This window comes from Maniola hyperantus, chromosome 9 (assembly GCF_902806685.2).
Source record: "Maniola hyperantus chromosome 9, iAphHyp1.2, whole genome shotgun sequence".
Classification (NCBI taxonomy): domain Eukaryota; kingdom Metazoa; phylum Arthropoda; class Insecta; order Lepidoptera; family Nymphalidae; genus Maniola; species Maniola hyperantus.
The window spans coordinates 9,751,573-9,764,844 of record NC_048544.1 but is presented as its reverse complement, the minus strand read 5'-3'; the positions used below and the strand labels follow the sequence as shown (position 1 = coordinate 9,764,844).

The 13,272-nt window shown below is 36.4% G+C and overlaps 1 protein-coding gene across 1 annotated transcript; it reads right to left on the bottom strand.

Moving 5' to 3' along the window:
• Window positions 1-253: 253 nt before the first annotated feature.
• On the bottom strand, window positions 254-13,056 carry LOC117984862 (pupal cuticle protein-like). Its single transcript, XM_034971522.2, has 3 exons — window positions 12,923-13,056; window positions 2,290-2,536; window positions 254-834 (listed from the first exon to the last, which is right to left on the bottom strand). Exons 1-3 carry the CDS (start codon window positions 12,932-12,934, stop codon window positions 428-430), a joined length of 666 nt encoding a protein of 221 aa, XP_034827413.1. The 5' UTR covers window positions 12,935-13,056; the 3' UTR covers window positions 254-427.
• Window positions 13,057-13,272: the final 216 nt, after the last annotated feature.

The window sequence follows — 13,272 nt, the reverse complement described above, 5'->3', positions numbered from 1 at the left end:
TCTACAGTTTAATAAACAAAAGTTTCTGCATCGAAGCATCCACTAGTGAAAGGGTTCATTTGAATGTCAGTATATACGTTGGGTAGAGACATCTTTGTGCGTAGAGACCATTATTAGATATTAGATGAACGAAGTAATGATTTTTTGAGACGTACAAATTCTACTTTGACAGTTCCAAACAAGACAAGCAGTCCAGAGAGTAGTATGTATATTCCTTGAAGCAGTCTATGAGCAGTGGGAAAGGAAACAAATGTTTTGTAACATTATAAGATTTTTATTACATTATTTAGGTACAAAAATCGCTCTAGCATCGCTATACACATCGTCATTCAACTCTATACAGCTTAACATTTTTTTTTGGTTTTTTATTCACTTTTGTATAAAAAAATACTATCAGGCAGTGCGGGGGCCGAATCGGAGGTAGATCTTAGTGCCAGCCGTGGGCGCCGTGACCACCCTGGGCATCCCAGGGCTCTTCGGGCGCGGAGGCGGCGGCTTGCGCGGCGTGGGCGAACTGCTGGAAGTGGGCAGCGCGCGCGTGCTGTACCTCAGGGGTGTCTACGACGTACTGGCCGTCGTGGGTGAGTTGAATGTGGGCCTGGGGACCGGTCCACTTGCCGTACCCGCCGGCGTATCCGGCTCCGTAACCGGCGCCGTAACCAGCACCGTAGCCTGCGCCCAAGCCGGCGCCGGCGCCGGCGTACCCGCCGTGAGAGGCCTTGGCTGCCGCCGCGGAGAGGGCAGCGATGTGCGCGGCTTTCAGGTGGGCGACCTCGGGGGTGTCAATGACGCGACCGTCATGTGCTAGGGGAGCGGGGCCGTATTTAATGAGACCTGCAAATAAGTAAAAGAAGGCGCTTATTACACAATGAATGAAGAGAAAAAAATAACTTCTCGAATTGAGAACAACTTTCGTTTTTGATCGGTTAAATGAGCTAATTCGAAGCCTCGAAGTGGTTCGTCCGAAACTTAAAAGGTCATTAGATTCCAAACCCGCCTTTTGGACTATGCTACTAACTATCATTATTACTCCTTGGTCGTAACTCGTCGCACAAGCCTTATATGCTTAGTGAACGGTGAAAAAGGAATTGGTTCCTATTCCTACCTATTTAAGTCAATTTAGTCATACCCACCGCATTGGGTATTACTTATCTCAAGAGAACTCCTACCATTAAGTAATTAATGGAAAGGTGTCACTCAGCAATGGGAAGTACCACGCAGAAAGAGCCATCTAATATTATTCTTTTAAATAAAAATATTGGGTTGATGTCAGATTTATTTATTTTATTGAACGTATGATCTCCTCTAGTTAAGATAGATACCTTTACCTACCTACCTTAAATTCACAAAATAACTATTTATAAAGAAAGAGTAGGTATATTGCATGGCTCTACAATGTTTAAAGAAAGAGCCTTAAGGTAATAACTTCACTAAACTGTGTAAGTCGTATCTAATACATAATCTCATTTGTAACAACTGGACATACATTTTATTACATCGGACAGACATGATAAGCAATCTACCGCCTGTTCAATTACCAGGTTGCGATTTCAATTGATTACTTTTACTTTTATTTTACTGTCGGCAACAAATCTGTCTTAACTAGGTTTATTTCAATAGAAGGTATGAGTGTTACTTAAATATACGTGTAACTGTTTAAACCTAGTTTGATTTTAATTGAAACTGCACAGTTGATTGTACACTGTACTTGATTTTATAATAATAAAATATGAAACCCTTCGAACCTTCAAACGCATACCAATCACACACCCCGTCCGCCCACAAATCGCACTTTTTTTCTTTTCATTATGACTAACTGTGTTATTCCTAATCATTATCATCATTTCAGCCCATGAACCACTACTGAGCACGGCTCTACTTTTACAATGAGAACTGTTTGGGCATGCTGACCAAAAGTGGATTGGCAGACTTAACATACTTTTTAAAACATTGTGGAGAACTCGTAGGTGTACAGACTTCGACCTCCTATTCGGGAGGTCGGGGGTCCAAGCATGCACCTCTAACCTTAAAAACCTCTAACCTCCCTGGCGTAGTGGTAAGCCTTATGGTCTCATAAGTGGGAATTTCTAGGATATATTCCCAGCGGAGCAATTTGAGAACTTAGAATTTCTAAATTAGTTTTTTATTATTAAAATTCTGGTCCGGTTTGGTGGGAGGCTACGGCCGTGGCTAGTTACTATCAACTGCATCATCAGTCAGCAGATGAGATCGCAGCTAAGGACTAACTTGTAGTGGAATAAAAAGGGTAGGTATGAATAAAGATCGTACCAGCAGCAGGCGCTCCGTAGTGTCCGCCCGCGCCGTACGCGGGTCCGGCGAGGTAGGCGCCGCCGGCGGGCGCCCAGGCTCCGTGCGAGGTGGAGGCCTGCGCGTGCGCGGCCAGGTGGGCGGCTTTTGCGTGTGCTACTTCCGGTGTGTCGAGCAGGTATTTGCCGTCGGGGCTGAGGGCTATGTGTGCTGGCGGGCCCGCGTAGTAGGATGCTTGCGCGAGGCAGAGGGAAGCGGCGAGGATAATCTGTAACAATCAATCGTTTGCTTTTAAATATCATGTATTAAAAATTAATAACTTCTATATGAGTGTATAGAATTATAAAGTAGCTGACACATCGATGTATAGTGTATACGCGTAGAAACTTGAAATTTTACATTTAGAAATTCTACCCGAGCGAAATCGTTGTTGGTTTATCATCATGATCAACCCATCGCCAGCTCACTACAGAGCATGGGTCACACGGTCACTAAATGAAACAAAAACACATAATCAAAAGAATGGGTTAGTACCAAAATGGTTATGTTATTGGTAATGATAATTGATAATGGTAGAGTTATTGAAAACGAGAAAAAAAATGTAATCAATAGTATCGTTACGCTATAAACCTTTTAAAGAAAGAATTGGAATTTTTAATGTACGAATAAGTCTGTATTTAATTGTTAATCACTTCATGATCGTGGGATAATTTGTGAGGTATTTGTGCTGATAACAATTTGTAAGTTATCGATGCAATCAATCTTTTTCTCGGTAACGTGGTTTAACGATTATGGGCATTGCAGTCCCTTATGTGGAGCCGACATCTGACAAGGCTGTGATATTAATTGATGGCTGCTTCTAGTAAATATTACAGAAATTGATTTATATCAAATGTTTAATGATTGGACAGACAATGAACTACGGCAGCGACACGTGTAAAGTTTGTTCCTAAAAATATAGTACGCGACAGGTTGAGATAACAATCGGGGTATGAGGCGGGGGACGCCCCGCACACCCGCGTTTGCTGTGCGGGGTGTTCCCTCCCCGATTTCCAGCTCGACCTGTCGCCGACATATAGAGTTCCGTCCACGGAGGAGAATAATTCCGACGCGTAGGTCGCGGCCGAAGCAACTGACGCGCCGCGCCGCGCCGTGACACGACAATGTATGGTCCACCACCAGTCAAAATCTTTTACAACAATATAATTTATTTAATGACGTTCATCACTACTCATATTATTATAAATGCGAAAGTGTGTTTGTTTGTTGGTTTATTGGTCTGTTGGTTTGTCCTTCACATCGCAACGGGGCAATGGATCGATGTGATTTTTTGCAGATAGTTAAAGGCCTGAAAAGTGACATACACTAAAACTCTGGAAAATCAAAGAGTTCCCGTGATATTTTTTAAAAACCACTCGGATGAATTCGCGACTATCACCTATCAGCTAGTCAGTTAAAATAACCATTTACTTCCAATCCTTATTTTCCAATTCCAATATTTATTAGTAAGTAGGTATTGTACTTTGTTAAGCTGGACAAGTCAATCGACTTGTAGCGTTTTGGTTTTGTTTGTCACAAACCAAAGACTGATTTATAACGTCAGTTTGTTATGTACTTAGCATTCGCGGCGAGTGCCGCATGCTCAATCGACTGTCAGTTTTTTCGCGAATTCCCTTTGAGTGGTACATTACAGGTCGCATCTTCGCGAGAGCAAATCGCAAGCGCAAGTCCTAAAAAATGGAGCACACTTGAGCCAAGAGCTCGAAGGTTACATAACAAACACACGTTACAAGTCCGTCTGTGTCGCCTGTATTTGTAACTAGATCGCCTCGAATCAGTACTAGTCAGTCTCCAGCTTTAGGTACCTAGTACTGCAATCAATGAATTTAATTGAAATATTTTTCAATCGAGTATTTTCAACCTATACCTACTTGTATAGGTAAGTATATTGAGAAAGGTAGAGTTCTAAAAACGCTTAATCGACTGCACCGGTATAAATTGAATTACTTGTAAGAAAGAACCGTCTATTACATTCAATAGGTACAGTTATCCAGAACATAAAAAGTCAGCTGTTGTGCATTTAGAAAGAGTAGCAAAAACTTTGCTAACTTTACTCAGCCAAAATTAACTGGAAACCTGTAATACCAAGATTCTTACGTTATACGGGCCAAAATAATGCAGATTTGTTCACACAATTCTTTCGTGAACCTACTTACTGATGTAAATTGTTAATCGTACACTTTGTTTTGTGTTAATAATCTAATTTCGACATTTAGGTAAGTAGGTAGACTCAGTGTGAATGAAAAGGTCGTAAAAATGTAACATAGTTAAGAAATTCGGAGCAGTAATAAAACCTGACGAGACCATTTTTAGGGTTCCGTGCCCGTGTCGAAGGCCACCAACGGGACCATTTCATGCTAAGCCTCCGCTGTCCGTCCTTCTGTCTGTCAGCGGGCTGTGTATCTCATGAACCGTTATAGGCAGAGAGTTGAATTTTTCACAGAGTGCGTATTTATACATCGCGCTATATCTTGTAAGATGATACGGAATCCTTCGTGTGCGAGTCCGACTCAGTCTTGACCGTTTTTTTTATTAGCGTTGATAAGATAAGTTAAAGTAAGTTTATTAAGATTTAAAATTAAAATCATACCTACTTACCCAATGAAAAAAGTTTGTATAATAGATCTAACCTCTATTTACTACATCAAAAGTGCTTGAATTCCTCTCGCTCTTACCTAGTTAACTTTTGTTCGCGACTTCGTCCGCGTCAAATAAGATTTTAAATATTTTGCAGAATATACTTACTTCGTTATCCTGGGATAAAAGTAGACTTACCAAATTTTACAATAGTCTACGTGGATGTAAAAGTTTCGGAGATTAACCCGGGAAAAGAAATATAAGGCACACATAGACACTTCAGTTATAATTGTTTGTACCTATAGATAGTTGAACCTAGCCATAAACTAGGTAAGTATTGCATTATCAGACTAGTCTACAATACGATTTCCATAAACAAAATTAATTCCAGTACTTAACGAATATTATGTAAAGCCGATGTAAATGATTCATATAATCGGAGCAAGTTTAAGTGATAAAGGTGTGGCTTGCATTGCACTATGATAACAGATAATCTGGGAAACTAAGTCAACCGGTAATTATATGTACAGTGACCGATTTATCTGAAGTAAGCGCGAAAGTTTATGTAACAGGTAGCGATATGACTATCACGACTCTAGAAATCTTTAACAATAATGTATAGTAGGCTAAGTAGATGATGTTCGCGTCTAGACTTCGTCTGCGAAGGTTTTTTGAAAAACTCTTTTATTTTCCGAGATAAAATGTAGCCTATGTTTTTATTTAGGGTAAGTATAAGCTAAAGGCATTAAAAATACGAATTTTAGGAGAATTCAATTTAATTAATTTTACAGGTAGAGATTAGAGATACAGGAGAGAGAAAAGAAGAAAAAAGAAATTATTAGTGAAAATACAACATTTATCCATAACCATATATACCATTTGTACCTAATTTTAAAAATAGACTTTTTTTTAAAGTAGGAATTATGAAAACAATTTAAGTAAGTAAAATAGAAAAAGACCTGGCCTAAGCGTAAATTTTACGTCCCTGCTGATTTTGCAGTTCAACATAGCTTAATTAATCTGTTGAAATCTACATAGCTTCGCATAATTTAACGATACAATTAAAACGGCCCGTTAGACCCTAGTCTCAAGCCTTAAATCAATTATTTATCGATTAGATACTTTACCGATATGACTAACAAAGTCATTAACAACACTATCAATAGCCAAGCTATATTAACTTGTGTTACAGAGTTACTGACTCTAGTTACAATTGGAAACTATATCTTATTACAAAATAAACCGCACGCACTTATTGGAATTTCAATATCGTACGAAAACCGCAACTTTTTACCTTCACGTAAAGATAGGGTGGCAGCACAATGTCTATAAGTAGGTAAGTATTAATTGGTTTCACGGACAGCATCAACGATTTGGATGGTATTTAATGTTTTGAAATGAAAGACGCTACCTAAACGAAAATTAATCGGAAAAATTGTAATTTGAATACAATTTTAAAATACTTAACAAATTTATTTTTGCAGTCGCAGAAAAGTTTCCGAAATTAGTTTATATTCCCTTATAATTCCGAACTTAGCTTATTTATCACTAACTAGCTAATGCCCGCGACTCCGTCTGCGTGAATTTGAGTTTTTTAAATCCCTAACTAAAGTAAAACTAAAACAACCCTAGAGTGAAACTAAAATATCAGAAATTACGAACTGGACAATATTCTTTAAAAAAAACAAGTAGCTTACTTTTACGAAGAAATATACAAATTAATATAGATTGACTAAGTATACAGGCAGGTGCTTACCTACAATGTGTTCATTTCAAATATCAAGTGGGCAGGAACAATTTTGTAGAAACAGCCAGTTGTTGTGATTTGCAAAGGTAAAGCGAATGGATAATAACAAAAACGTGTAACAAATGTCGCATCACTCTCCATTATTCTTTTAAAACTAGATTATTGCGTAGCTCTACCTATTAAGAGTTACTTTTGTAGAAATATCGAAATGGCCCCTACATTTATCTATTCATGGAAAATTGTAACATGATTCATTAATCTTAATCATCATGTCATTTTTTTAAACACAGTTTTGACCGCGAGGTTTATTTGAATTTAGATTTTGAAAACAATGCAGTGATGTATAACTCTATAAAACTATGTCACTTATTTCATTGAGGGACATTGCTAAAATGAAGGTAGGTTATGGTTATGGTGTTTTTATTTTGTACTAGATGATGTCCGCGACTTCATCCGCGTGGATTTAGGTTTTTTAAAAATCCCGTGGGAACTCTTTAATTTTTTGAGATAAAAGTAGCTTATGTCCTGCCCCGGAATGTAAGCTGACTCTGTACCAAATTTGATCAAAATCGGTGTAACTGTTGGGCCGTGGAAAGTTAGCAGACAGACAGACACACTTTCGAATTTATAATATTAGTATGTATACGAATTGCGTTATACCTGGAGACACTTTTAACCATTGACCATAAAAGTATTTCGCAAGAGGATACCATCTGATTACAAATATTATACCTACTTACATGGTTAAATCCACTTTTTGCTACCCTAAATTATAGATGTTCTGCGCTAGGTCAACCAGAACTAGTACACAGAGAGCAACGTGGCGGATCTTCGCTCTACATTCTGCATCGAATGAAGGCCTTCTGCCTTAAATACGTCTTGGATCAGATATTTTTATATAACTTCTGCATTTCAAATTACATTAAGCCTCTTTTTATGGGTATAACATTTTCCAACATACCTACGACTTCATATATATTCATAAAGATAAATTGTAATAAAATTGCAGTTGCATCTTGCATCTTAGAAGTATTTTACCGAATGGAAGCAAAATTAAAAACGCATTTAACCGACTGTAATAGGTACATTCTGTATTGCGCACCAATTAAATTTTAACACACGTTAATTATAAATTAAAATTGGGCCATTTATTATCAAATCAACACTGTAAGAAGGTATTTTACTTTTTTACAAACACTTGCGTGCCTTGAACGTGATCGCGTTCCAGTTTAAAAAGCGAAACTTAGTTCTGACTTCTGACATCTGATATTTTTTATATTTCTTTATTCCTAAGATTAAATTCTAGTTTAAAACTTTTTTCTTTGTCACATAATAATTTATGTGCAATACGCGACAGGTCGCAGTATCGCGTAACTATAGGACTATTTTTTCTAAATCAGAAATTTGTATATAATCAGGTAGGTATATATATACCTAATATAAGTGAGAAATAAATAACTATCCATATAGAGAGTATCTGTTATGCATCGATTAGTCTCGTATAATTATAAATAATGCCTTAAACCAAAACTAAGCAACACAGGAACATGTGATGTACCTAAGTATGCATCGAACCATTTATAAGTTCGCCATTTTCCTAAGAAATTTAGAAGTTTCCCTTTAGTTTTAGCTGCATTTCTATGTAACAGACGACACTTTTCTTCAAGAACAAGAACTTTTCTTTTTTATGAAAATATTCTAACATAAGTAGGTACGGTATATAATATTTTAAATAAATTAGGCTCTTTTCCGAAACCTTTCAACTATACATAGGTGCCTACCTAAGATCTGCACCACCCCGTCGTCGTTTCATGAACAATCGATGGTTGTGAAATACCAATTGAATAGCCACGGTCAATCGTTAAAGGTCGATCTAGTTCCCTTTATACTTAGGAGCAACGTGGGAGCTACTTTTGGAAAAGATCCTTTGACATTTGGAAATGCTATGAATTCTGTGAAACAATATCGAGTCCATCGAGTCGCTTTGGTAATTTGCATTTATGTGAACATGAATGATATTAAAGTTAATTGTAGATATAAGTCTCTCCTGGTACTACTTTTGTATGAACTATGCGTTATGACGTATAGTAGAATATTCGAGAGGTTCCGCATATAGCAATATATGAAACTACTCTTACTAATATGTAAATGCTAGTGAAATTGAACAAATAACATAAATAAGAGTAATGTATTTTATGTAATTTTAATGTAAATGCTTTGTTTTACAGCTGTAGGTATGCTTTAAAATAGCTATTTCTGGGGTAGCTATGGTGTAGTATGGTATAGTAGGGGTGGTGTATGGTGTATTATATAGTAAATGTTACGTAAAAAACCGCAAAAGACATGTTAAAATGTAAGATTATTTTAACTTGTAAGATTTTTTTCCAGTATTTGGGGCCTAGCAACGACTACCTTTTTCATAGACACTGAAATTACTGTTTATTATCATTGTTGCGGTAAAACTGGAGTATTATGTTCGGAAAATGATTACATCGCTCTATGGGCAGAACAAAGCAAGTGTATAATTTGAAGGCGTGGACCTCATATCGATTCGCCTTTGCATTCTGTTGCAAACGTCTCTTTTGCAACGGATCGGAATTATCATTCAGTGAACTGGTGCACAACCAGTTACATTGCTCAAGAAAGGAAGTGGGCGTGAGGAAGTGTTATGATTTTCCGAAGGTTACTTGGTGTTTGCTGGTGTCTGAAATTTTCACGAGAAAACGTCTTACTAACTTATACGCTAGATGTTATGCAGATTATTTAAGATTTACTAATAAAACAAAGGATTGAAATTTTAGATAGGTGCCCGCCGGGCAAATGATGCCCGCGACTTCACATTGATCAATATAATCTATAATATAGTTAAAAATCTCCTTTGAGGAAACACAAAAAAATAGCTTATGTCTGTCCCCGGCATGCAAGCTCTCTGTGCCAAATTTCTTCAAAATCGGTTCAATGGATGGAACTTCAAAATTGCCGTGGCCGCGAAAAGCTAGCTGACAGACAGACGTTACAGTAGTAGGTCAATAATATTACGAAGGTTAGCTATAAGTAAAATTTCGCGATAGAAATTATTTATTGCCCGCGTCACGCTCAATCGGAGTGTGTTCGACTTTGCGGTCAGTTGCAATGATTGTTAATGATAGGAGAAACTTGACAAATAAGCGAGTTTTATTGGTCTGGTGTTGGTTCACACATCGAATTAAATATCGTTTATGGTTTAAATTAACTTATCGTTCCAAACTACAAGAAAAAGTATATAAAACGTGTAAATTAAGCTTTTTACGTATCTATAAAGTAATAATCAAGCAAAAAAATGCCATATGCTACTAATATTATAAATGTGAAAGTTTGGATGTTTGGATGTTTGTTACTCAATCACGCAAAAACGGCTGATCGGATTTGGATGAAATTTGGAATGGAGATAGATTATACCGTACTATACTTACCTAATGATGTAATTTCACTCAAGCACACCTCGTACCTACATCAGACGATAACAACGACAAATGCTTGAAAGTTCAAAAACATTTTTACTTGTCTTTTTTTTAAATTACTACTCGTATAAGAGCTGCATACAGTGCAAGTGATAAAAACAATAATATTATTGACAGGCAAAATAAAAGCAGAAACAGGCAAATTTATAAAATGTTATCAAAGAACACTAGACGACACATATAAGTACCTCTAGTAATACGTCAACTCTTTAAATAACTATTTATAAAAACTAAAAAGCATTTTCTTTCTTCGAAAAGATGCTGCTCTACCTATTGAGGCGTAAAATCATCTTCACGCAAGGCAGCCACCCACAACTTTTGCGTAAGTTTGTCTTTCAGAGTTTTTCATTCACCTTTTGACACTAACTAGATTGCGGCGTTGCTCTTATTTCTTTCATGCATCTGTTTAGACGAACCTTGACCAATTCGTTAAAATAAGTAAAACGAACTCGATACCAAATGTAGAAAATTGAGTATGTACTTATTTTCTTTTGAAATTTTAGGAGCAACATTAACATTTTTGTAGAGAAAATATAAAAACTAAATATTGAATAGATTTCAGGTATAATTAGTATGACTATTAGAATAATTATTATGTATTTGTAATATAATAGCGACATGCCCCAACTTTGCCCGGACTGGACAACAAAATATTATATAACCTAATCTCTAAAACGTCTGGAATAATGTAATTTTCAAATGTTTTCAAATGGTGAATGAATTTTTCAGAAAAGTGCTTCCGGAAATGGAGGGATGATGACTACTAGTCAAATAAGCGACTTTTTATCAAACGTCAAAACAATTGCTTATTAAGGGGGCTTGTATGAAATATATACAGATGTGACCTCATAAACTTTTCACGTAGGTACTTTTTTAATTAAATTGATAGTTTAAAATGTTTATCAAACTTAAAACTAGCAGCGAATGTGGATTTTACGAATTTTGGAAGACCCTCTATTTAAAAATTGCTAAGAAATAATTTATTTTTGACATAGTTATCATCCCCATTACCCTCCTATGTCAACAACTCAACTGCTGCACCCAGAATATTGAGAGTTAGGCATGTAGGTTTCCACCGACAGCCCTCTATGCAGAGCATGCATGGATAACGACGTGACACCGGAATACGTAGGTGCTGCTTTAATGCATCTGCCCAACGAGAAGCCTAGATTTTCTCCTAAGCAACACTTCCTGAAGTTCTTGCCGACCTGGGTGGCTTGCTTGGACTCTGGAGTGAGCTTGGCTTGCTAGTTGCTAGAGTAATCCAGCGGAGAGCCCCACCAGCGGTTTCATGTACAACGGACAACTATGTCTAAGTGCGGAAGAGAAACCCAGGATAAAGAAAAAGAAGAGCGAAGAAGAAAGAACGAGTCAAGCAAAGGTAGGTCATCTTGCCAACTATAAAAAAAATCAAGCTTATCAACGTTAAAAAATGTTAGAACTAAAATGCAAATGAAACTTTTATCAAAACAATGACTAAGTGTAATGTGACTATCGACATGCAATCTCGTAGGCGACAGCACTGCCGGGTATGTACATGAATTAATTGATAAATCATCAAATGCATTGTTGTCTTTTAAAATCGACCTTGACACAATATTTAAAATTTAAGTAGATACAACAATCCGCCCAAGATACCGCCCCCAAGTGGTAAACGTAACTATATAATAATCTATCTACATATGTATGATGAGTAGGAACTTAGGTGTTATTAAAAACTAGCTGTTGCCCACGACTTCGTCCGCGTCCCGCGGGAACTGTCTTCTTCTTCGGGAAAAATATTTTACACAAACCTTGTTCTGACAATTACAAACACACAAAAAATACTTTTTAGCACGAAACAACAAATTCCTACGAGATTTTTGAAACACATTAATCCATACGAACGAAGACGATGGCAAAGCCATTTATTTATTTGTGATTGTTACACGGAAAAGTGATATTATTATTTAAAACTCTCTAACCTATATAAATAAAAGACTTGTGTGACTGACTGACAGGCAATTTACAGCCCAAACCGCTAAACATAGAGACTTGATATATGAGGGATATACCTATTTATAGAAGGGTGATGGAACTTTCAATCGATAATTTTGGGAATATCGGGTTTGGGCTCTTCCGGTTTGTCTTTTTGAAACCATTTACTGAAAAACATTAGCTGTTCATCGAAAATACAAAATGTTCTTTCTTGATCAAAATTTCTTAATGAAAATTATTTTTTCTGCTTTTCTCATTTTAGTTCGCTTTCAATCTTTAGTTAAATAAAATTAATGATCCTATCAAGAATTTATATCTATTTTTCAACGGATATATTGATTTTCTTATTACATATTCGTAGTTTATGCTAATATTTCAACAAATTTGTCCAAAGTAACCACGACTTTACTCTAAATCCTACACTGATTACGATTTATGGCACTTATGCTAATTTTGTTGTACTTGATTAATTCTATTTGAATATTATTGTCTTGTCTGTACTTTCTTGATAACACTGTATTTAAATATAGCCTCTCCTATAATTTCTTAGGATTGGCTATAAAATAAAAGTCTTTCTTAAAAATTAATCATATCTTTATAGTAGATAAATGTTAATTTACTAATTTCCCAGTTATTTTAATCCCAAATATTATTAAATTAATGTGTTTAATGTTTTTTTTTAAATATTTATATATATATATATATATATATATATATATATATATATATATATATATATATATATTAAGACATAAGCTAGACTGATTAAATAATGAATTAAACACAAACTCACCAATGACTGCATGATTACTGTTTTTAAAACTAAGGTTGGGAGATCTCAAACGAACTATCTAAGCGCTGCTGGGAGTCAGTACTCGCCTAGAGAATTTCGCCTAAGCGTGTTTTCACCACCACTTCTAAAGTCGGAATGCTGTGGTTCAAAGCCTGCGCCCTTATATATGTAGCACCCCGCTAGGTAAGTCGTAATTGGAAACAATTAATTGGCAAGTGCAATGCCGTAATTTTAATTGTGATGCGGCTAGACGCACACGAAAGGGGTGTTTTTGGGGATGAACTGCATGTCTCAAGGTCAAGGCTGTACTTTGTTCTCAGTTTATTATTTACTACAAGGTATCTACATGT